We start from the raw sequence: 26746 nt of genomic DNA, 5'->3' as shown, positions 1-26746 counted from the left end.
AGTGGATGCCCAAGAAGGAAAACCAGTTTTTTATAATCTGATCTTGGACCTAACATACCATCACTTCTGCAATTTGCTATTCGTCACACAAGATCAATCTTGGTGAAAATGAAGTAGGAGACCATGCAAAAGTGTGACTACCAGGAGCCAATACATTGGGGCCATCTTGGAGGCTGGCTACCATTCAATAAGCATGTCTGACTTGGGGTTGATGGCCTCTCCAGTATGAAATTCTGGGGTACACTGAGTGGTGACTTGTGGGTGAAGGTTTTTCCATGAGCACTGCATTCAAATGACTTCTCGCCAGTGTGAATCTTTTGAACTTCAATCAAAACTGACTTACAGGTGAAGGCCTTCTCAAATTCAATACAGCTACAGGCCCCTCTCCAGTGTGAGCACTATAGCGTACAGAGATAAGTGATCTTTTGGTGAATGCCTTCCCACATTTAATGCATGTATATGATTTCTCTCCTGAATGCTTGGAGATATTCACTAAGGTGTTACTTGAATGAATTTTACAGTTACTATATTCTCTCCAGTATGAATTTTCTGATAATTCAAGTGTCTTTCTGAATGAAGGCCTGTTCACATTCACTACACATTGTTTCTCTTGCATATGAATTCTTCAAAGGGACTTGAATACTGTAAGCAATGTCTTTCTACTTTATCTACCTTAGCCATTATGTTCTCAACTCTACTTTCCATAGTAGCCTATAGGTGGTTGGGCTGTCTTGAAATTTTCTCTCTCTCTTCTCCAAGACTCCAAATACATGTTAAAAGACATTTTGAACCTATCCTCTTTCATTATTATTACCTATTGATAATATTGTCTTCCAGTTTACTAATCTTGTTTTCTGGTGCAATCTGTTAAGATTTTGGTAAGATTTAGCCAAATTCATCCCCCGTTCCTCGGGTATGGACCTAGAAAATTTCCAGTTAACCTGGGCTTTTGTCTCCTCAGGTATGAAAGACTACAAGGGATTCAGCTCTGCCTCTCAGAAATGTTCAGCTTAGTTTCTTAGCTTCACTAAGCTTCAACATTTGACAAATACCTTGACCGAGACTGGTTATTCTTTCAGACTTTCAAAACTCCAAATGTGTCACTCTGACCCTAATTATTAAAAACAAAGGTTGATTTCTTTCCCTTAACATGGTTCTCTGCCTGGACCAAATCCAGATCCCCAGATTGAGCTGAGATTCTGCAAAGGAAATTGGAGAAAAAGGTTTCTGATCTTCCACTAACCTATGAATAGTTCTACCCTCTGTGAGACTGAGTCTATTTTGGACTTTATTTCCACATCACATTGATGCCTTTAAAAATACGGCTTTTGAAAGTTATACTGCTTTTCTACGTTGTTATATGGTGTGACCTACATTTCATAGGAAAACTGAACCTCTATAATGTTTTCAAGGCAAATAATAAAGTGCAGAAAAAATGAAAATGTTAACTTTGGAAAATTCAGGATGCACAATTATATTAGAATGCTAAAACATTTTGCAATGCAAATTACTCTCCTCCTCCAATTCTGTGCCCTATTTGTTTTATCGCGGTTTCCCCCTCCCTTCTTTCTACTTCTTTGGTAGAACCCTTTTAATCAGAAAGGGGGAGAGAGTATTTTAAACAGTTAAGCTTCCTAGAAAATAACATTAAAAACTTCCTTACTGCCTTAGTCAGTTTGGCTCAGTGAATAAAGTGTCATCCTGCGGTCCATAGGGCCCTGGGTTCAATTCTGGCCATGGGCACTTACCTTGGTTGCAGGATCCTCCCCGGCAACCAATCAATGTGTTCCTCTCACATTAATATTTCTCTGTCTTTCCCTCTCTCTAAAATCAATGGAAAATAACCTCGGGTGAGGATTTAAAAACACACACACAAACTTCTTTACCAATATGCCCTAGTTCTCTGCTATGAAAAAAAACCTTAGTTTTGATTACACTACAATCTATACTAATAAAAGGGTAATATATTGCTAATTATACTGGGTTGACCAGTCATCTTCTTGTCGTCCAGTCCTCCTTCCGGACAAAGCCACAGTGGCAGGGACTGAGGCAGAGGCGGTTAGGGGCGATCAGGCTGGCAGGAGAGGGCAGTTAGGGGTGATCAGGCTGGCAGGCAGAGGGGTTAGGGGTGATCAGGCAGAGGTGGTTAGGGGCAATCAGGCAGAGGCTGTTAGGGGCGATCAGGCAGGCAGGCAGGCGAGCAGTTAGGAGCCAGCAGTCCCAGATTGGAGAGGGTACAAGCCAGGCTGAGGGAATCCCCCCTCCCCCGTGCACAAATTTTGTGCACCAGGCCTCTATTCCTATATAGTAAAAGCCTAATATGCTAAGTGTCCGGTAGTCCAGTTGGCCGTTCAACCAATCAAAGCATAATATGCTAAGGCCACTCAACTGCTTGCTATGATGTGCATTGACCAGCACTGGGCAGACAGTTGTCCGGTCACTATGATGTGCACTGACCACCAGGGGCAGACACTCTGACTGGTAGGTTAGCTTGCTACTGGGGTCTGGCTGATCAGGCCTGAGCAATACGGGCCGGACATGCCCTGCTGCCCTCCCGCTGTCCCTCCCCTGATAGTGCACCGGTGAGTCCCTTAGCCTGGCCTGCACCCTCTTGCAATATGGACCCCTCGGGATATCAGAGCCAGCTTTGGCCCGATCCTGCAGGCCAGGCTGAGGGACCCCACTGGTGCACGAATTCGTGCACCGGGCCCTCTAGTTTATTATAAAATTGCTTAGTAACTATCAAGTCTATATATTGATATGAATTTAAAACTGAATGCCAAGGTTTTCTATGTAATTAAACCTTACCATACAAGCTATTTCTCTCACTCTTCTGTCTTTCCCAGATACAATTTATAAGCATATAACCGAAAATAAATCTTATCCTTGTAATTCAAGAGATTTATATATTGTAGTTGAGTGCCTTCTGGATAGCTTGATCCTTAAAAATTTCCCACAAGTGATTCTGATATTTGGAAACCACTGCTATAAACAGAAAAACACTCAAAAGCCTGCACATTAAAACTTCTCTAAGGTTTTAATTTTTAGCTGAAGGAACTTGTTTAAACTTACTAGTAAATCTGAATCTGTTAAGATTTGCCTCATATAGCACTTAAAAGTAGTCTCAAAATGGCCCAAAATATTTTAAAAGCAGAAACCTACACTTTGAAGAGACCACCCATTAAATAATGATCGGTTACATTCTTCTAGAATCATGGGTCCTCAAACTACGGCCCGCGGGCCACATGCGGCCCGCCGAGGACATTTATTTGGCCCGCCGGGTGCCGCTGCCTGTCCTGCTTAGCAGCCGACTCATCCCGGGCCCGCAGTGCACATAGGAATTTGTTCATAGTTTTTTTTAAACTATAGTCTGGCCCTCCAATGGTCTGAGGGACAGTGAACTGGCCCCGTTTAAAAAATTTGAGGACCCCTGTTAAATCTAGATCCATTACGGACATGATTTTGATATTTTTGGACTAGTTGAGAAACATTAATCACTTCATTAACCTGTCACAATTTATTGATCTAGTGATCATGATTAACCGTAGTGTGTGGAGATATAATCAAGGCCCTTAAAAAATATTACTTTAAATGATCCTTAAGAATACAAATTAAGATTGAAAGCAATTCCATTCTGATATATACAATTATATCCCAGTCCTATCTTCCAAATTTTTTATATTTTAAAATTATCAACTATTCTACATAGCTCTATGCATTTACTCATTACCTTTGGGGATAAAGGTGGTAAAAATAGAGAACTATCATCATTCTTTGTAAGATTTTTTACATCTTATTTTGAGTTAATCTATTAAATTATTCCAAATGGATAAAATTTGTAAGATTTAATTTCATTAACACCCTAAGTCAGGGATCAGTCAACTATTTTGTAATTAAAGAATTGGATTGATTTTGGTTTTTATTTGAAAAGTGTATTGCTGGTAATGTTTTCTCTATATATACCAAGAGCCAACAAAGATGAAAAATCTGAAAATGAAATATCCAAGAAGTAAATCTAGGGGATATCTAAATACTACATTCCCTCGGATAGCTAGATTAAAAAAAAAAAATCTTTGACACATTTAAAATAAACCAAGTCCTACAAAAATAGTAACAGTAAGGATAATGTGCATTGCTTCAAATTTTACTTATTATTTTAGGGTGTTAAATATACGTTGGCTTCACTGAACACCTACGAAGACATTTATTTGAATAAAATGAAATACAAAGAAGAGAAAAGGGAAACGAAGCGCTCCAAATCTAAAACTGGTAAGATATTTAAAAAACTGGCAAGTACCTAAAAATACTAAAGAATTAGGACAAAATATTAATTTCAAGGTCACAAGAAAATGATGTGGTGAACACAAACACAAAATTAAAACTAATTTGAATAAATTAGTAAAGTGGTGATTAAATAGGTTAATTGCTAAACCTACATCACTTATATTGGAATAAGAATGCAGATATACTCTCCCTCCCAGGAGCATGCCCATGCCACCCTCCTCCCCATCTTTCCTCACTTTCCTCAAAGGCAGGCATCTCCTAAACTCTGTGACCCCACAAGGCTTGCAACCAGGGGAGCTATGGGCACTGGCAGTTCATCCCAGGCAAACTCCCTGAACCTGTGCCCTAGGACCCTTGTACTCTTGACTTCTTAGTGAGCCAAAACAGCCCAGTCTAGGCTCATGTTCCCAGCCCTTTCTTGTTTCACTTCCCCATCTTTAATAAACATCTTCAAAAAAACGACAGCTCAAGCGGGTTTGGTTCAGTGGATAAGAGTGTAAGCCTGGCCCTAACCGGTTTGGCTCAGTGGATAAAGCATCGGCCTGCGAACTGAAAGGTCCCAGGTTCAATTCTGGTCAAGGGCATGTACCTTGGTTGCGGGCACATCCCCAGGAGGGGGTGTGCAGGAGGCAGCTGAAAGATGTTTCTGACTCTCTCTCCCTCTCCCTTCCTCTCTGTAAAAAAAATCAATAAAATATATTTTTTTAAAAAAAGAGTGTCGGCCTGCAGACTGAAGGGTCACAGGTTCAAACCCAGTCATGGGGCACATGCCAGGGTTGCAGGCTCAATCCCTAGAGTGGAGACAGCTGATCAATGATTCTCTCTCATCATTGATGTTTCTCGCTCTCCCTCTCCCTTCTTCTCTGGAGGAAAAAAAAGGACAATGCAAAATAGAAATTTGAAAAAATAGGTTATAATACTAAAGAAATTCTTAACTAAAAATTAGGCAAACTATTAGAACAGGAGAGCCATTATTAATTTGTTCATAATAATTTTTACCACTTGAGGCAAATAAAACTGATAGAAAATCTCCACTGTGGGAATAAAATAAGTTGTTTCTAAATACAAATTCCTTGACAACTACTCGAAGTTCATATACTGCAAGACTTAGTATGTATTCCTTACTATGGTAACAATGACAATCACCAGAACTGCCAGCACTGCAGTAATTCCAAGGCTTATAATTTTATATTAAACGTGGAAATAACTGAATCATGGTACTTGGATCAAAATTAATAATAATCCATTATCACATTATAAGATCACATTAATATCTCATATCCAATATCATTATTCAATAATTGAATATTGGGTATGAGCTGATAATAATGCTTACAGTCTTCACTACTACTCACAGATGTTACTTACCATAAGAAATTAATTTTGAAGAGTAGGTCCTTCCCTTATTAAATCTTAGAAAATTTTGTTTTCAGAGATTGATAAATTGAAAAAGCTACTGAGAACTTCAGTTCAAATATAATAAAAAATTAAACATGTCCCATAAGTATTGAAGCAAATCAGAAATTGTTCAGCCCAAGAATTAAGGTATTTGGTTAAAATGATTAAATTCAAGTCAAGCACACACAAAGATCCAAGTCAAAGAGACCTCACTAGATCCATAGAATCTAACATACACTCAAGAAATTTAGCTTAATATTCATAAATCATGAAGGGATTACTTTATATGACCCTTGAGAATACAAAAAAGACTGTGAAAGCAATTTTATTCTGAGTCTTACAAATCTGTGTAATTTTGTTTACCTGAACACTTTAAAAATGAATTTTCATCTGTATGTATATATCCAGAATGAATTTTTAAACTCCTCTCATGGTACAGTAAAAGCTCAGTACTACACTTCCCTAATAAAACTTGCATCATATTGACATCAATTTATTTTCCTATTTTATGCACAAAAATATTAGTTGATTTTTACCAATGAACTGGTAAAATCAGAAGCAACTAGAACTTAAAATCACACAGCTTCTTAATATTTTATTCATAGCATTCTTTATACAGAAGCTTCACTGATACTAAAGCATCCTGTGGGTAAAGCACAAAATGATATTATAAACAAAAAACAAAGCACTTTTGACTTTTAAAAATTATATACATATATATTTATATTGACAAAAAGCATCACAATTATTACTGTATAAAAAAACCTAAAAATCACCATGTAAAGCTAAGGCCTAAGTTCTTATTCTAATTTTCCCTTTCATTTATATCTAAGAGATATTAGAAATTAAATTCCAGTAACCTCAAATAAAATGTCTGCATTATTTACAAACAGTATGGGAAATAAAAGCTGCTATTCAGGTTAGACTGCTATTACCTACAGTTTTCACATTGCAAATGTTGTGAGAGGGAGGGAGAAGCACTACTAGCAAATTCCATTGCAAATGGAAGTATTTTTGTGCCTGAAATTTTGTTCTAAATTTAATTATATATTCTAATTGTTGAACAGCATTTGACTTCCAATAAATCTGAAAATTTGAACAAGTACCACTATACTTCTTCGTATTACTAATATAGATACTATTAAGTACAATACTGTAATAACTACAAGCTTAAATGAAACAATGGCAACATGGGTGTAGATGGAATTTTATTTAAAATTGTAAAATATAATGCCTTAACGTTTACCCATAATTATGAGACTAATAGTCTTCCCATCCTTTAAGAAGTCTCATATATATGTTCCTAAATGATGAAACCTTCCAGTAACTTACCAGAAAAAAGTTTAATTATATTATTCTGTTCTTAGAATTATTTTTCTAATATTTAAAAGCATATTTTCTAAACCCTTGGTAAAACAAACACAATCAATTCAGTGTAACAGACTGAGGTTTAAACTGTACTTTAATTTTCAATTAACTGTAATCTTCTGGTTAGTTGAACCAAATGTAGACTTTGAAATGACTCACTCTGAAGATTTTCAAATCAATTAGAGTATGCATAGAAAAGTGGAGATAAGTTTTAGGGAAGATATAAGGTAGTTAATGTAGAAAATGATAAATGCTAGTTTAATAACAAAGATGATTCTAAATGAACATGAAAGTTAAATTAACACAGTATAAAAGAGAATAGCTTAAATAAACTGGGATTCACATATTACAATAGCCAAGTTATGAGAAAGTGAATTGAAGACACAAACAGTTCTGAAAATTCTCTTTTCAGCCTACTTCCAAAGAAATGGTCAGGCTTTTTTCCAGTACATAGTTTTGAGCTTTGTCTATACCATATATAGTAGAAAAATAAATTTTTTAGCAACCTAGAAACAGTTTATAAAACTCTTAAAGTTTACTTTTCTTTGCCAAACATGCCAATGTTAAACTGACAGCTATAAATTAAAGCTATATAGACAACAGGTATAAGTAATATATAACAAGTTAAGAATACTACATTTACCGGATTTTTCTTTTTAAAAATTACTGTACTTTCTTAATTCCTGTGTGCTTTGCAATAGGAATAATAGGGACTTTGTTTTCTTAGAAAAGATAATAACATGTAAGAGTATAACACAAATAAGATAATTTATAATATACATGTACTTCAACAGCAGCCTGGTTCATGTCGACATCTTGATTCTGAAGTTGAAATTAGAAGTACATACCTAGGACATAACAGTTGGGAAAGACAACATTTATTTTAGAAAAAAAATGGAGCAAATCAAACTCTTAGGAGCCTGGAATCTCAAAATCGTCTGTTTACTATAATACACATAAGACAACCTTAAAATTGTAGTATGAATAAAGATTACAACATGGACCAAAGAATTTTCTCTTTACTACACAAAACAACGAAAAACAAACGCTTTCTTCCTTTCCAGAAAAAAAAAAATGGCATGGTATGATAATGAACAAATTTTAAATAAAATCTAATAAAATTTACCTATGCCACCTATTCTGAAAATTTTATCCGTAATTAGTGTTCTGGTGTATCTTCACTAACAAAATAACCCCAGAAGCAGCAGTCACTTATAGCAAATCTGGTACCAACATTAAAGGAAAAAAATGGTTAAAAAATGGTGCAAAAGACACTAGGTTTTAGTACAACATACCACAGAAAATAATATGAATACAAGGTTGCAATTATACATATACACACTTTAAAGAGGCTGTCAGTACCCAAAGTATTTTTATTGCTATATTAGCAATGCATTTTTGGGTGTTTTTAAGGGCCACATAAAAATAGATTCAAGAAACAGATTAAATTGAAGTCCTAGATTAAAATGTTTGGTTTCAAGAATTTTCTACAACAAATTTCATGTTTATGTATGAAAAGTTATATAACCTTATATGAAAATGTCATGAAGTATTTTCTACACTATACTAAATGTATTTCCCAAGAGGGAAAAAATTAAAATATCTAAAATATATTAGATTAAGATTACAAGACCATCATCGATCTTTTAAACATGCATCTGTTTATAGAATTAACAGTATACAAGATGTTTATTTTATATGTACCATAAAGAAATGAGTTGGTGACAACTATCCTTTGCACAACATTATCAACTCACTTTAGCCACGTGTGTCCTTGGTATGTGTGTACAAGAAGTATGCTCATTTACCCCTCATCATATCATCCACAGGTTTACTTAGCAGTAAAGATGAAGGTGCAGAAAAATGTTAAGTGTATTCTTCTTTCTTTCAAACAACATCCCAAGCATGGCATAAGTAACCTGAAATTATAAAATACTTAACTGGGCTTTTAATTATCTACACTGACTGCTAAAATGTAAAGTAAATTAGGTTGCCCAAATTAGCACATCAAATAACAAAACCAGCCATAAAGTAGGCTAAAAAGCATTAAATGTTTCATATATGTGAGCTTTTAAATCATTTAATTTCTATAGAAAAATTTTATTCACAATATAATGTGACAGAAAATGCCACAGGAATGATACACTGATTGCAATGAGGTTGCATGCAACAGCAGTTTTTGTATTTTATAGCTATTTTTGTTTATAAAAATTAAACCTCTCCAGTCATGCTTAGCACATGGTCTTAAATTTGTAATGTAAATGAATAAAGAATACCATATAATTCAAAGAGAAAATGTCTCATCATTTTGAATCTGTAAGAAACATGAAGTATACTACTGAACCCTGAAACATGCATGTCTAGGTTTGCTTTCTGTCCATTTCAGGCTGTCTGCAATCACTTCCTACTCATATAATACCAAGAGGATCAGTCTGTAACTGTGGTTGTATTAGTTGAGGTTGCAGTGGTGGTGGTAACTGAAGCGGTACCATTGGTTCAACCAACTGTCCTGGATTTGAAGGTGGTGGAGGAGCAACAGTATTCACAATTTCTACAATTTCTCCATTGTAAAAGAAAAACTGACACTGTTGAATGAATGTTTCTACAACAGACTGATGGATCTTAGTGGTAGACAGAAATTCTCTTTTTTCAAAATCAGGTCTCATCAAGGTTGGCCAAAAACAGATGGATAAGTTGTCTGCTGTCATTAGGTTGATTTTATTTTGCTGACTAACCCTGAAATTATAATAGGAAAAAACAATTAGAAAACCAATTAAAATTCATGACAATTAAAAATATCCTGGAGCTAGAATTGATCTCAGATATTTAGTTTTACCTCTTAACTTTAAATTTAAAATAATTTTTTGTGCATTCTATGTTCAACTACATTCTTATAACAGGAGACAAAAGTAGTAAAATCCATTCCTTAAAAGAATCAAAGATAGCCTTTTAAAAATGTTGTAGCTTAGGGTTTTATAATTTACTTATAGAAGCCACCTTATTTATGTGAAAAAACTTGTTCTTAGGTTAAGGACAGGTGACAAATTTCAATGAGTTTCTAGCAACAGAAACAGAAAATGCATATCCAAATTCCCTGACTATTGTGAGATGAGAGGACAAACCATAATATAGCCATCTCTTTGAACCTTGAAAAATAAAACTTTGAACTTTGGAAAAATTACTTTATCATATCTTCCAACCTAGACTTTCAACTTCTAAAAAAAAGTAGTTTCTAGTATTTAAAAAAAACCCCAGTATTTTCAATCATTAAATATCTTGTACATTGCTACAAACTTAAAGTTAGTACTGTTCACAGAAACATATTCCACCTTAAAATTAAGACTATGAACATATCCTATATAATAAAGAGCTAATATGCTAATTAGACCGAACAGCCGAACAACCTTCCGGAAGTCCTTCTGGACAAAACCGGGGTTGTGAGGGCTGGCCAGGGCTGCGAGGGTCAAGCCCCTTGCACGAATCTCGTGCATCGGGCCTCTAGTCTATATAATAAAAGCGTAATATGCTAAGTGGCCGACTGTTCGGCTGACCGCTCAATCAATTGCTATGATGGGCACTGACCACCAGAGGGCAGATGCTCTGACCCATAGGTTAGCCTGCTGCTCGGGTCCCGGCCAATCAGGACTGGACGAGAGGGCTGGACACGCCCTGGAGCCCTCCCGTGGTTCCTCCCCGGTCAGCTGGCCCCCATTGGCCCTGATCAAGACTGGGCAAGACGGCCTGATTGCCGGCCAGGCCGAGGGACCCTATCCATGCACAAATTCGTGCACTGGGCCTCTAGTGTAAATATAAAAGTATAAATAAACATTATTAACTAATTTGCATTCAGTCCTTTAAATATGTGCACAAGCACTTCTATCATCATCTATAACAAATAAGAAATATGAGGCAAATCCTGAATTGTAAAATTATTAAACTGAGAAGGAATCTTGGGTATTTACCCAACCCTCTCATTTTATACATAAAGAAACAATCCAGTATGCAAGGTAGTAGGAAAATGTTATACTTAAATTTACATGACAAAAAAAGTTAAAACCAAAGAAAACCCCCAACACAGGAGTTGCTCATCTAAGAGAAATATGTGCCCGAAAAATATGTGTGCTGTGGTAAAAGTTATTGCTCTTTGTTAAGATACTGAATTACAATATTCAGAATAAATGTAGTGGCCCCAGTCAGGTGTTTTTATGCAGCAGGCAATTGTAGATTCTGCAAATACCTATAAAGTTGAAAAACGTAAGAGTACAGGCATCAGCTATAATTGTTGAATCAAAATGTACAATGAGCCCTGGCCAGTGTGGCTAAGTTGGTTGAGTATTGCCCCATGCATCAAATGGTCATCAGTTCGATTCCAGGTCAGGGCACATGCCTGAGTTGGAGCTCAATCTCCAGTTGGGGGCATGCAGGAGGTAGGTGATGATCCATGTTTCTCTCTCTTCCTCTTTCTCAAAAATTAATAAAAACTTATTTTTTTTTAAAAAAAAAAAAGTAGAAAGAAAAGGTATCAAATTAGAGTTAGGGTGGCCAGGGAAGGCTTCCTTGAAAAGGTAATGTTTGAGTTGAGTCCAGGGTGATGAGCCTTATAATGGTAGAAAGAGTAATTCAGTAAAAACTGTGGTTTTCGCCCTAACTGGTTTGGCTCAGTGGATAGAGTGTCGGCCTGCGGACTGACGGGTCCCAGGTTCGATTCCAGTCAAGGGCATGTACCTTGGTTGCAGGCACGTCCCCAGTAGGGGGTGTTGCAGGAGGCAGCTGATCGATGTTTCCCTCTCATCGATGTTTCTAACTCTCTATCCCTCCCCCTTCCTCTGTAAAAAATCAATAAAATATATTTAAAAAAACCAAAACCTGTGGTTTTCTTAACTTCAGTGTGTATGGGTACCTCCTGGAGGGTTTGTTGAAACAGAAAGTGAAGGATATGCACGAGGTGGGGCCTGATAATTTGTATTCCTAACAAGTTCCCAGGTGCTGCTGCTGCTTTGAGGACTGTGTTTTGAGAAAGACTGAAGTCATGTTAAGATGTTATAAGGACAGCCAAAAATCAATACTTTTTGTTTTAAAACTGGCATTTACTTGACCTGTGCTTGGGGGAAAAGGAAATCTAACTGATGAAGTTAGAACTAGACCAACTTAATGTTAAACAGTTTGGACTTTTTCTTTAGTATAGGGCCATGATCGGCAAACTGTGGCTCGCTATCCACATGCGGCTCTTTGGCCCCTTGAGTGTGGCTCTTCCACAAAATACCATGGCTTGGGCGAGTCTATTTTGAAGAAGTGGCATTAGAAGAAGTTTAAGTTTAAAAAATTTGGCTCTCAAAAGAAATTTCAATTGTTGTACTGTTGATATTTGGCTCTGTTGACTAATGAGTTTGCCGACCACTGGTATAGGGTGTTAATCGGCAGGGAGAGAGTTCAATTAAAGAGAAATGAGTTCCCTAAATGAGAAATGATAAAACCTAAACTAAAGCAGTGGAGAGGAACAAAAAGGAAAAATAATTAGGATAAAACAACTGATTTCAAGTAGTAACTCACTAATATTGAGGGTGAGAGAATATAACCAAATAACCCCATGGATTAATTTTTGTAATTTATCAATTATCCATTGTATATTTATTTATTACTAGAGGCCCGGTGCACAAAATTTGTGCACAGGTAGGGTCCCTAGGCCTGGCTAGCGATCAGGATCCCCACCTCCCTGCCTCCTCCTTCCTTCGCTCCCTCAGCACCCCACTGCTGCCGCTGGTACCCTGCCATGTTCTGCGCCACCCCCCTGGTGGTCAGCGCATGTCATAGCGAGCGATCGAACTCCTGGTTGAACTTCCAAGGGGACAATTTGCATATTAGCCTTTTATTATATAGGATTTTCCTTCTCATCCTATCTAATAAACAGGGAATATGCTAATTGTCTGTCACGCCCCCACAAAGATGGTGGCACCCACAGCCAATAGAGGGAATATGCTAATTGACTGCCACGCCCTCACAAGATAGCAGCGCTAACAGCAACAAGATGGCGGTGCTCAGTCCCCTCAGCTCCGCCTCATCCAGCCCAAGTCCCCCAGTCTCCTCAGCCTCGCCTCATCCAGCTGGAGACCCCCAGTCCCCTCAGCCCCGCTTCATCCAGCAGGAGTCCCCCAGTGCCCTCTGCCCTGTCTCATCCAGCCGGAGTCCCCCAGTCCCCCTGCCCCGCCTCATAGTACTCTTAGCCCCTCCTCATCCAGCTGGAGTCCCACAGTTCCTTCAGCCCTGCCTCATCCAGCCTCAGTCCCCTAGTCCCCTCAGCCCCACCCCATCCAGCCTCAGTCCCCCAGTCCCCTCAGCCCCGCCTCATAGTACTCTTAGCCCCTCCTCATCCAGCTGGAGTCCCACAGTTCCCTCAGCCCTGCCTCATCGAGCTGGAGTCCCCTAGTCCCCTCAGCCCCACCCCATCCAGCCTCAGTCCCCCAGTCCCCTCAGCCCCACCCCATCCAGCCTCAGTCCCCCAGTCCCCTCAGCCCCACCTCATCCAGCCTCAGTCCCCCAGTCCCCTCAGCCCCGCCTCATAGTACTCTTAGCCCCTCCTCATCCAGCTGGAGTCCCACAGTTCCCTCAGCCCTGCCTCATCCAGCTGGAGTCTCCCAGTCCCCTCAGCCCTGCCCCATCCAGCCTCAGTCCCCCAGTCCCCTCAGCCCCACCTCATAGTCCCCTTAGCCCCGCCTCTTCCAGCTGGAGTCCCACAGTTCCCTCAGTCCTGCCTCATCCAGCTGGAGTCCCCCATTCCCCTCAGCCCCGAAGGGGAAGGCAGCTGGGGGTTATCGGGCCAGCAGTTGGAGACGATCATGCTGGCAGGGGAGGGCAGTTGGGGACAATCATGCTGGCAGGGGAGCAGTTAGGCGTTAATCAGGTCGGCAGGGGAGTAGTTAGGGGGCTATCAGGCAGGCAGGCGAGTGGTTAGGAGCCAGCGGTCCTGGGTTGTGAGAGGGATGTCTGACTGCCAGTTTAGGCCCGATCCCTGTAAACCGGCAGTCGGACATCCCCCAAGGGGTCCCAGATTGGAGAGGGTGCAGGCTGGGCTGAGGGACAACCCCTCCCTGTGCACAAATTTCATGCACTGGGCCTCTAATACCAGAATATAAGTTCCATGAAATAGGTGACTGCTTTATTCACTGCTATGCCATCCATAGCACTTATAAGAGTATCTGGCCACCTGGGCACACACAGCAGCCATTATAATCTAGGTGAGTATTCCCTTTAAATTCATCTGACCCTAGCCAGGTGGCTCAGTTGGTTGGAGCATCATCCTATGCACCAAAAAGATTGCAGGTTCTATTCCTGGCCAGGTCACATACCTAGGTTGCAGGTTTGATTCCTAGTTGGGCTGTGTATGAAGGGCAATGGATGGATGTTTCTCTCTCTCCCTTTCTCTCTCTAAACATATCCTTGGGTGAAGATTTAAAAAAAAAAAAAAATTAAGTCTGATGTTATTTCTCTGTTCTACTCTCCACTGGCTCCCCATAACCTTTCTTTCTTTTTTTTTTAAAAAATTATTTATTGTTTAAAGTATTACATATAGTATTACATACATCTCCTTTTTCCCCAATTGACCTCCCCCCAGCCACCCCCACCCCCAGCACATGCCCTCACCCCCCTAGTGTTCGTGTCCATTGGTTATGCTTATATGCATGCATACAAGTCCTTTGGTTATTTCTTACCTGCCCCGCCCCTGCCTTACCCCTGAAGTTTGATGCTTCTGTCTCTGGATCTATTTTTGTCCATCCTATAACCTTTCAAAGTAACAAACATGCAATGCCATTTTCATTGAGAAAGTCTTGTCCCTCCTCCCAATAAATGTCAGTTGAACTCCACAGTGTGCCTACTGACATACATACATGAAGCATCCTTCTTATTTTGTCATTAAACATTGTGAGGACTAAAGCTAGTTAGTTATATTACTGCCCTATATAATCTGCCACTGTCCTTCTTCCCTTTTTTATTTTATCTCTTACTCTGTCCTTCCTTCACTCTGCTTAAACCACATAAGACTCTTTGCTGTTCCTCAACAAATCAAGTACACTTTTGCCTGTGTAGTTATATCACTAGAGCCAAACACAGTAAGTGTGTAAAGTAAGACTGGTGGTGGACTAGCACTGTCATTCTGTGAACATGCTCTTCCCTTTGACCCTTTTCCCTATACTTTTTAATGAAGTACAATTCTTATTTCAGCACTTTGATCAGGCCAGACAATAACATGTTCACAAACCATCCCTATATTCCTTATAGTACCCCATATTACCCTGTGCATATCTGTTTTACCACAAACCACTTGTATGGTAATTTTCAAAAGAGGAAATTCCACTAATTATACTGCAATACTGTGTATACTGGTATTTTCTCAGGGAGGGGGACTTCAGAGAATAGATACTAGAAATGCTAATATGATTTTATTCTATAATGATAGCAATAATCTTAAATATTAGTTAATAGTCTCTTCTAAGAGGTACAGGCTGCAATTTACCTGGTTTGAGCACTGACATTATTAGTTAAAAAAATAAACTTCAGTTCATAAAAATGTTAGTAGAGAATATTATGAGGAATAGATTAAAAAATTAATACAAATGTAGGTAATTCTATTCAGTACCAACAACTTTGTGAATCTCAGTGGTTGGCAAACTGCGGCTCGCGAGCCACATGTGGCTCTTTGGCCCCTTGAGTGTGGTTCTTCCACAAAATACCACGGCTTGGGCGAGTCTATTTTGAAGAAGTGGCGTTAGAAGAAGTTTAAGTTTAAAAAATTTGGCTCTCGCCCTGGCCGGTTTGGCTCAGTGGATAGAGTGTCTGCCTGTGGACTCAAGGGTCCCGGGTTCGATTCCGGTCAAGGGCATGTACCTTGGTTGCGGGCACGTCCCCAGTAGGGGATGTGCAGGAGGCAGTTGATTGGTGTTTCTCTCTCATCGACGTTTCTAACTCTCTCTCCCTCTCCCTTCCTCTCTGTAAAAAGTCAATAAAGGATATTAAAAAAAAAAAATTTAGCTCTCAAAGAAATTTCAATCGTTGTACTGTTGATATTTGGCTCTGTTGACTAATGAGTCTGCCGACCACTGGTGAATCTTATTCTTCTCATAGGTGAGAAAATCAAGACTTAGTGAGGGTAATTTGCACAAGGTCACAGAACTAAAAATGTTTCAAAACCAAACCTGCTTGATCTGAGATTTAAGCTATTATATAATACTGCCTTTTCACTTAATGTATGGCATTGGGAGGAGTATCTTTAAACAAAAGCATAAGCTTGAAGTTTAGTATATTTAGCGTTGTTAACAATAGGATTAATGTCCTGCATTTTAAGTAATAGTCAAGGTGGATAGTAATATGAATTCAAGTTTCTGATAAAAAAATTTCATTGTGTCAAATATTCCAACAAAACAAGCTTAATACACAAAAGTAACAGTGATAGAAAAAGCAAATGGACTCTTAAAAAGACCTGGATTCTGGTCATGTGTCATTTATTAATTACTAGAGGCCCAGTGCACAAAATTCGTGCATGGGGGGAGGGTGTGACCCTCCTGCACCCTCTCCAATCTGGGACCACTTGGGAGATGTCTGATTGCTGGTTTAGGCCCGATCCCGCAGGCCTAACCGCTCGCCTGCCTGCCTGCCAACCTGATTGCTCCCTAACCGCTCCCCTGCTGGCCTGATTGATGCCTAATTGCTCCCCAGCTGGCCCGATTGCCCCCAACTGCCCTCCCCTGATGGCCTGTTCGCCCCCAACTGCCCTTCCCTGCAGGCCTGGTCACCTCTAACTGCCCTCCCCTGCCATCTTGTGACGACGTGAGGGCAGCCATCTTGTGGCAGCAATATTGTGATGATGCTGCGGCGGCCATCTTGTGACAATGTCGCATCGCGCGACGCCATCTACACTTTTATTATATAGGATGCGATATTTCCTTCTTTAAACCTCAATTTTTTCAACTTCAAATAGGTTGATTTGGTTAATTATCTACGTGTATACTTAAAATTCTAAGATTCTGCAAAAGAGAACTGTCAAAGAATAAAAGTGACAATAAAGAACATGTACTCTTGGTTGCGGGCACATCCCCAGTAGGGGGTGTGCAGGAGGCAGCTGAGTGATGTTTCTCTCTCATCTTATGTTTCTAACTCTTTATCCCTCTCCTTTCCTCTCTGGAAAAAATCAATAAAATAAAATATATTAAAAACAAACTAACATGTACTTACCACACTTTCTACTTAAATAATCATTACGTGTATTAAGAGTCATACACCTTTCTTTAAACAAGTTGATGAAAAATCTATTTTAATAATCCATAAAAAATAATTTAGAAACTAAAAGTGAATTGTATGCTTAAATAAGTTGGTGTCTCTTTTTCTACTCTAAAATTACCAATTTAGAAAGTTACATGTTTGAAATTTGTTCTGCATTTTATTTGCAAAAGAACAAAAAAAAAATAAAAATACCTGTTTAGATGTGTTATTACATATCTGAATACATCATAGTTTACAGGATGAAACTTCTTAACAATTTCTTTCAATGCATGAAGACGTTCTGTTTTATCTGGGATTTCTGTAAAGTTAAAGCAGTAAGGAATTTGTGTGAAACTCATACATTTAAAAATATCTTATAAAGCTTCTTATTATGCTTATTGTAAAGAAACAATCAGGAATGTGTTTGAACCGTATTAGGATAGGTAAACAAAAACATAGAAAATGTTCTAAAGAAACTGCTAAAAACACATTATCATCTATTGCAATAGCCGTTTTGCAAGTAAAGCTAATCACTATAGAGCAAAGTTGACTCAAGATGGTAAAATGGGAAAGAGTAGAGCAATTTATATTAATTTAGAATCAATTAATTACTTATGAAACTGTTAGGCTCTTAAGAGTCACCAAATTCCTTTTTCTTTTCATTTTGTTTAACCATTCTCAACTTGCAAACACCTATAAAAATTTGATGGCAAGCTGAATTTGGCCTGTAGGTCATAGTTTTTCAATACCTGACTTAAAAGCATCACCCTACACTTATTTATAATCCACTTTGCTTACTGAAAATCATTCTTCACAAGCAGTAAAAACATTTAGCTCAGCTACTCTCTAAATTTATGCAAATTATGAAACAGGATAATAGAAATGTGGTTCTGCAGTAAGTAAGAGATAAGAGTGCTTTACTGCTCTTCCTCATTCATTTGATTCTTCCAAAAAGGAACAACAGGTTATTCTGGAGACCAATCTGCATACCAACTCACAGTAGGTAGTATAACCAAGTACTAACAATGTGATTTGCCACAGATTACTTCTAAATCAGTAGTCAACAATTTTCTAAGTAGGAAAATTCTGAGGCTGCTGTTTATTAAGAAATATAAGCTATCAAGTAAACCATTTTCCAATTTACATATGAAAGTCTGTATAAGGCAACTATATCATATACTGTGTTTTTTATTGTGGTTTTCAATGAAAAGTTTTTTAACTGAGAACATAATCAAAATTATAAGAAAGTAGTTTCACTTTAAAGAGCCTTAACACTTGTAAACAAAAGGAAATAAAGAGAGATACTTAAAAAACACTCATTTTCTGAGGAGAAATTGTGGAGTAAGCACTAAGTTACCCAATGCCTGAATAGATCTTCTATGTCATTTTTTCAGGTAACAAATGAGTATTTGTTTAATAGCAATAGCAGGATGAATGATGCCAAAGCAGGAATAAGTACTGAATAAGTATTCTTTCTTCCTGCCTTCTTTTAAATAAAATGACTTTAGACATGAGGCCAAAGTTAATTTGACTTAAAAAAATTTAAATATACATGTATACCAGTTAATGTTTTACTGAAGTACATTATATATACATTCAATTGAAAAGTTTATTTAATTTTCCTACAATGCCTTTGAGTTTGAATTAAAAACATAACTCTCAAACTTCTAGTACAATGATCTTCAACTTCTAGGGGTATCCACTCAATTGGAAGACTAACAAAAACTAAATATTTCTGGGGACCAACTCCAGGGATCTTGATGTTTTATCTATATAACTTGATGTTATAAGAAAAATACCTTTATTAGCTACACTTTCCAGTGCATGGCTGACTTTAACACATAGCAATCAATATACAAACACCCATGAGGGAGGGAGGGAGGGAGGAAGGAAAGAAAAAGGAGGCTTATACTTACTTGCTGCTTCCAGTAACTCTGGATGTAAAGAATATGGAATTAAAGGATCTGGCAGATCTGCAAAGAAAGCTTTAAGAGCTCCAGCTACAGCATTTACTGTTACTTCCATTGATACTAGACTGATACTATGATCTAGAAGACAAAAATTAAAATATTAATTTACAATTTATGTAATAAATTTAAGTTATTATATAAGCACTTAAGTCTTCTCATCAGCCACCTTTCTTTACAGGCTGATTCATCTCTCCTCCACTGTGTTAACATAGATAAACTATAAGGATAAGGGAACAGAGAATCAAGCAAGAAGCTTGATTTATTAGTATACTAAAGAACATTAGCTTTTACTAATATCTACATTTAAAATATTTTGTTTATATAAGCTATTTAAAAGAGGCCATAAGGAAACAGAAAAACAAAACATAGAAATTATGAATACAAATTCAAATTTACACCTTTTAAATTATACTTAAAAAAATCTATCCTATATAATAAGCCTATATAATAAAAGGCTAATATGCAAATAGACCTAACGGCGGAACAACCGGTTGCTATGATGTGCGCTCACCACCAGGGGTGTGCGTAGAATATGGCGGGTGTCAGCCGCAGCAGGATGGTGGAGTAAGTGAGTGGGGGCGTCAGACCAAGGAGGGATGCCAGTTGCTGTCATCGGGGTGAGCTTCCAGTGGTTACTGAAAATTCTTTGCTCCCATGCACTGCGGTCCAGCCCGGTGCTCATACCCGCAGCTGGCGCCAGAGCTGCTGTGTGCACCTGCTGCCGGTGCCTGGCACTGGTCCCAATCGCCCCTGAGGGCTTCTACACCTCTCCCTGCTCCTGAGGGGTGGTCGGGGCAGCAGCCACTGCTTGCACCCATTGATGGCGCCAGCCCCGCTCGCACCCACTGAGGGCGCCAGCCCCAATCGCTCTCAGTGCATGGGAGCGGCAGCGGCGGGAGCAGGGCTTCTGACAGACAGGAAACCAGGGGCTGCGGTGGGAGGGTCTGGGTGGGGGTGTGGAGGATGGGCTGAGACCCACCCGGGTGCCTATGGCAGCCTTGTTGCCCACAGTTCTTTTCAAGGTGCACAAATTCATGCACTGGGCCCCTAGTCTATACCAATAAAAGGGTAATATACTAATTAGACTGGGAGACTTCCGGACATCCTTCCAGACAAAGCCATGGTGGCGAGGCCGAGGCAGAGGCAGTTAGGGGCAATCAGGCCAGGAGGGGAGGGCAGTTGTGGGTGACCAGGCCAGTGGAAGGGGCAGTTAGGGGCGAGACCGGCAGTGGGGGGAAGTTGGAGGCAAGCAGGCTGGCAGGGGGGTAGCAGTTGGGGGCGAGCAGACCGGCAGGGGGGGCAGTTGGGGGTGAGCAGGTCGGCTGGCAGAGTGGTTAGGGGCAATCAGGCAGGCAGGCAGGTGAGCAGTTAGGAGCCAGCGGTCCTGGATTGCGAGAGGGATGTCTGACTGCCCGTTTAGGCCCAATCCCTGTAAACCGGCAGTTGGACATCTCCCGAAGGGTCCCAGATTGGAGAGGATGCAGGCCGGGCTGAGGGATGCCCCCCCCCATGCATGAATTCCATGCACTGGGCCACTAGTATTTATATAAAAGCCAAGCAACCAGTCGCTATGACGTACACTGCATCCGGCCAACCGGCCTGATCAGGGGGCGGCCCCTCGGCCCAGCCCAATTGGCCCCCATCGGGGCAGGCCAGCCGGACCCCACCCATGCACGAATTTCTGCACTGGGCCTCTAGTTTTTATATAAAATTTTACATTTAAACACAGTGAAATTCTGACTTAAAAAAACAAGATTGGCCCTAGCTGGTTTGGCTCAGTGGATAGTGTGTCGGCCTACAAACTTAAGGGTCCTGGGTTTGATTCTGGTCAGAGGCACATGCCCAGGTTGCAGGCTCGATCCCCAGTGGGGGTGTGTAGGAGGCAGCTGACCAATGATTCTCTCTGATCATTGATGTTTCTATCTCTCCCTCCCTCTCCCTTCCTCTCTGAAGTCAATAAAAATATATTAAAAAAACAACAACACACCACAACACAAGAATGGAACATACTAAATGTATCATAAGGTTATTTAAATATAATGAATACTTATGATAGAAAATGTACAAATATAGACCACAAAAAGGAAAAAAATTATTCCATCGCCCAGAGACAATCACTGTTTATATTTTACATTTTAATGTTTCTTTTCAGCCCCTTTCTGATCACTGAAAATTCAAAAGACAAGACAAAAACAAATCATATTTCCTAACTGATTTCATCTTTAATGCTCTGTCCAAAGTTATTAAAATTTCACAGGCAACTTTCCAAAACTGTTCTGGGATCTGGGTAACATTTAATTGTCATTTCAAACTTGCAGATAATTTGCAAGATAGTACTAAGAACTCACACATATCCTTAATGAAGAATCACCAATCATTAATATTTTGCTCTACATAAATAATTTTAATGGCTACACAATATTTCCAGTTTTAATAACTTATATAATATTCTATCACTGAATATTTCAATTTATTTCATTTAAAAACATAAAGGTGCTATATGTTTGTATTAAAGATTATTTCCTTAAGGTTACATTCCTTGCAATAACAGCTACCCAGCAAACATTTAATATGGTGCCTGGCACAACAAACTCTTCATATGCACCATCTCATTATTCCTCATAATTATTCTTATCACTCCCATACTAGATATGAAAAAGCTGAGATATAGAAAGATTAACTTCCCTAGGGCACTAAGACAGTTAAGTGGAAGAACCAGAAAACAAAACCAGGAAGTCCAATTCAAGAGGCCCTGGTATTGACTACTCCCTTCCGTTATTATAAGAAGCATAACTGTACCAATATTATAAAGGTTAAACAGATTTTCTAACAAAATATTTTTTAACAATGAAATAACATACTATCCACAATACTCTTTCAAAACAAGGCAAACACGTATCACTCAATAACTGGCATTTTACCATTTCAACACACATAAATATAAATGATTTTATATGGCCATCTAGTATTTTACTTATAAACACATGGGAACTTCCCCTTCATTTTATTTTATTTTTTAAAATTTAGGTGGCATTCTTTTTTTTTTTTTTTTTAGTTGACATTCTTATATCAATGGGTGCATGTACAGTTAAGCAGGCACAAAATTTTTTAAAAATGTTTTAAATTGACTTTTAGAGAGAAAGGAAGGGAGAGAAAGAAACATTGATATGAGAGCAAATCATCAGCTGCCTCCCACACACAACCCAACCAGATATCCAGCCCACAACCCAGGCAATGTGTCCTGACCGGAAATTGAACTGGCAAACTTTTGATACACAGGATGCCAACCCAACTGACCCATACTAGCCAAGGCTCCCCTTCCTTTTAAAAAAAATTACAAAAAAGGCTGCAATGCATGCCCTTGTTAAGTATAGCTTGCTATGCCTACACAAAGATTACTGTAACAAGTATTTACAAGCTGACTTTCTCTAGCAAAGATAGCTGAATTTTAATAGATATTCAAAAGGCACCTACAACCAACAGTATTCAAATACTGGCTTGTCTACACTCTACCAACAATCTTTTTCACTTTGACAATAAAACAAACAAATAAAATCTTGTTTTAATTTTTATATAACTGATAGAAGCAGCACATTTTCATATATACGTTGACTGAGTTCTTCTGATATGAATTCCTTAATCTAACACAGATAATTCCATACCTTCCCCAAGTTTATAGTTTGTCTTCTGATTTTATGTTTAATCCACCATCTCATACAGAATTTTTACATTTTTAGGTAGTCCAGTTTATCATCTTGCTCATACTTTCCAGGTTTGATATCAAGTTTAGTCTTTTCTCTACTCCAAGACTGTAACTTTTAAAAATATAGCACGAAACTTTTACTAATTTTTCTTCCTAGTATAGTTTTCTTTTTTTTACATTTAAACCTTTGATCTCATATGGAATTTACTTTAATATCAGTAGAGAATCCAGCTCCATTTTTATTACTAACTAGTGGCCTGGTCCATAAAATTCGTGCACTGCGGGGGGGTGGGGTTGTCCTCCATGTGCCCTGTCACAGCACAGGAGCCTTGTGATCAATCACCCCAAAGAGGTAGGCCCCGCCCACCCATCCGGGGCTCCTTGATGGATTGCCCCAAAGAGGTAGGCCTGGCCACGTGCGGAGCTGGGAGGAGGCAGGACTCCCAGGCAGGCTCCGTGCAGCACACGCAGTTAAGCCCAGCCCTGCCCACCTGCGTGCACCCGCTCTGTGCGCAGCCATCTTGTGACGGCGTGAGGGCATCAGGCTTGATGGTGTGAGGACCACCTAGGCTTTTATTAGTAAGACTAGAGGCTCGATGCACGAAATTCACGCGGGGGGTGGGGACAAGGGGAGGGGTTCGTCCCTCAACCCAGCCTGCACCATCTCCAATCCGGGACCCCTCGGGGGATTGTCCAACTGCCGGTTCAGGCCCGATCCTGCTGACAGACATCCCTCTCCCAATCCAGGACCACTGGCTCCTAACCACTCACCTGCCTGCCTGCCTGCCTAATGCCCCTAACTGCTCCCCTGCCTGCCTGATCACACCTAACCGCCTCTACCTGCCTGCCTGGTTGCACCTAATGGCCCTCCCCTGCCAGCCTGTTCACCCCCAATGTGCATATGGCTGGGGTCCCTCAGCCTGGCCTGTGCCCTCTCGCAGTCTGGGAGCCCTTGGGGGATGTCCTCGGGGGAGCGAGCCTAAGCCAGCAGTCAGACATCCTTAGCTCTGCTACGGAGGCGGGAAGAGGCTCCCGCCACCGCTGCTGCGCTTGCCAGCCGTGAGCCCAGCTCAGGGCTTCTGGCTGAGCGGCACTCCCCCTGTGGGAGTGCACTCACCACCAGGGGGCAGCTCCTGCATTGAGCGTCTGCCTCCTGGTGGTCAGTGTGCATCATAGCAACTGGTTGTTCCACCGTTTTGTCTATTTGAATATTAGCCTTTTATTATATAGGATGGGAGGGACTGACCAAGGTCAGAGGAGAGGGGGATGGACATAGACAAAAGTGTGGTGATGGCTAGAGGTGGGGTTTGAGTGGAGGAGGGTAAAGAGGGGGAAATGGGAAACATCTATTATAGTGTCAACAATAGAATAAAAACAACAATGATATACCACTACACTACACACCTATTAGGAAAAGATACATTATGAACTATGTATTTACTACTTTGATAAAATTAAAAAATTTAAAAAGAAAGAATTTTGTCCAGAAAGGAGTGTTGTTGAAATGTTTATTTATTTATTTTTATGGTAAAGCTAAGGAAGCTTCAGAGCCCCATTCATTCATTCATTCATTTATTTATTTTTATGGTAAAGCTAAAGAAGCTTCAGAGCCCCTGTGAGGGCTGGATTTGTTCTGGGGGAGAGAGCAAGCAAGTTGCAACCAGCAGCATTTTGCCTGAAATGATTTAAAAGAGAAAGGGACAGATTCCCCAAGCTTACAGTTATTTGTAATTTATTTTCTTATTCTAAATAAAGTCATTTTTGAACCTTATTTAAAAAAAAAACCTCCTCCCCCTAAAATTAATCCTTCAGGTTCAGTAAACTTTAGGCCTCACAAAACCTGTGTTAGTCCTTGAGGGTTGGGGTCCCCAAAGGAGTTTGGATTCATTCATTATATTTATTTGCTCCTTTTAATTCTTGTTCTAGAGGGAGAGTGAGGACAGTTTTTTACTCAGTAATTTTTATAATAAGAATTGTATTGGAACCTGCTCCTTCTTTGGCTATTTACGGGTTTACTTTACCAGGAACTCACAGAGATTTTAAGCCCTTTGAAGATAGGGACAGAGCTGTATTGTGTTTCTATAATACAGGCACAAAGTTAATACAACTTTTACAAGTATTTGTTGAAGAAACAGATAAATTTCAGTGCCATGAGGCATTACTTTTCCTTCTGCTCCATCTCTTTATTGAGACTTTTGTGCATAGCATAAGGCTGAGGGGATGAGCAGGTAGAGTGGAAGAAAGTTGCTTTTTCCAAGCCCTAGATCCCATACTTTGATTTTACATAGAAGATGCATTTCTGAATGACATTTTGAATTGGGTATATTAGATTCTGCTAATATCAACTCCCTTAACTCAGAGAGATTATTTTTAATGATGTTTAAACGTTTCATACTATGAGGTGCAAAATATTTTGCTTATTTCAAGAAAATTTGTGCATTTTTTCTGTAGTAAAGTGAATTATCAACATAGTAAGTCTATTTGAGGGGGGTCTGCTTAAAATGGGGCACACCAGTACTAAATTCAGTTCTAACAATGACTAATTCACACACCACGTGTGGAGTTAGATGGCTGTTGGACATAACCATTTTTTTTGGTCCCTTTGCTCCCACAGCACCTGCTTCAACCAGAGGTGGTGCCTTGACCCTCCATGACCTCTTTGTCATGGCGACCATTCGCAGGGCGTCTACTGCCTGAGGCCTTGGCAGTCGGCTGGGCGTTGACCTTCCCAAGATGGCGGCAACCCTGACGAACACGCGTGAGGGGCGGGGTCCCCTCGGCAGAAGTGAAGCAGGGAGGCACACGGGCAGAGCTTTCAGGCAGGCCAGCTGAACCCGACGGAGTAGTATGGACAGCTTCTTTCCTCCTCTTCTCTCCTCCCATGCCAGTGGGCTGATGGTTGAGGGGAGCGGCAGCCACTGGCGAGGCCGGGTGCAGACAGGTGTGGGTGGGGAGCCTGAGGCACCGGTCCTGGCTGGGCGGGCAGGCATTTGTTCCCAGGGTTTCAGAGGGTGTTGGGAGTGGAGACACGCCCCAGTCTCTGCGCTGGGACGGGGCCTGGAAAGGAGGGAGGCTTCCCCCTCCCCCACTGCTAGGTGGGACGTTGCGGAGGAGGGGCTGTGGATCCCTAGCCCAGACTCACCCTCCCAGGGGCAAGTCACCGGCTCTGGCGCCACTGAGGTCGGACCCTTGGGCACGGGAAGGAGCATCTGGGCCTGCCCCGCAGCGAGTCCCTGGCTCTCGTGTCTGAGAGGCGGGCGGACAGCAGGTGGCAAGAGTAGACGGAGAAACTGGCTCCGGGCTGGATAGGTGAGGTGCGCAAAACTCCTGCCTGGGCAGCGTTGGGGCCGCGGAGTTGTGGCGGATAACAAAGTACTGGCATCCGAGGCCTCAATGCTGGCGCGGGGGTCTGGCGTGGTGCAGGACGTGCCTCTCCTGCCTCTACCTGGCACGGGCTCCACTGTGCTGCTGGCGGGAGGAGGGTAGGGGCTGGCCCAACACAAGCTGCTCACTGCTTGCCGCCTGCTGCAGCTCACCAGTCCCCTATGGGCTGGGGGGAGGCGACCTGTCGAGCCCACAGCATGTGGCTGCGGCTGTGAAGGTCGCCATGGCAACCCAGCCCTGGCTGCAGGGCTGACTTCTGGTTGGTCGAGCCTTGGTCGTTACTGGTCATTACGACCCAGGGTTTTTATATATTAGGATAATTAGTTGACCCAATATCATGGAAAATTTTTTTAGATAGCATTTTTAAGTAAGTACTATCTGTGATATA

General features: G+C 40.4%; 1 protein-coding gene across 4 annotated transcripts in view; it reads right to left on the bottom strand.

The window, feature by feature from the left end:
- Positions 1–6262: 6262 nt before the first annotated feature.
- The window catches only part of ARHGAP5 (Rho GTPase activating protein 5), a 103782-nt gene continuing 83298 nt past the window's right edge, over positions 6263–26746 (bottom strand). For all 4 annotated transcript variants that reach the window (XM_080686445.1, XM_080686444.1, XM_080686447.1 and 1 more), the window contains 3 exons: positions 19218–19349; positions 17515–17620; positions 6263–9786 (listed from right to left, as the gene is read on the bottom strand). In XM_080686445.1, the coding sequence (XP_080542571.1) occupies positions 9459–9786; positions 17515–17620; positions 19218–19349 (566 nt within the window). In that variant the 3' untranslated portion in view covers positions 6263–9458. The remainder of the gene's footprint in view (positions 9787–17514; positions 17621–19217; positions 19350–26746) is intronic.

The sequence above is a fragment of the Plecotus auritus genome (genome assembly GCF_963455305.1).
Source record: "Plecotus auritus genome assembly, chromosome: 1".
Taxonomy (NCBI): Eukaryota; Metazoa; Chordata; class Mammalia; order Chiroptera; family Vespertilionidae; genus Plecotus; species Plecotus auritus.
The sequence above is the reverse complement of the archived record's forward strand: the minus strand, read 5'-3'. Positions and strand labels throughout refer to the sequence as shown.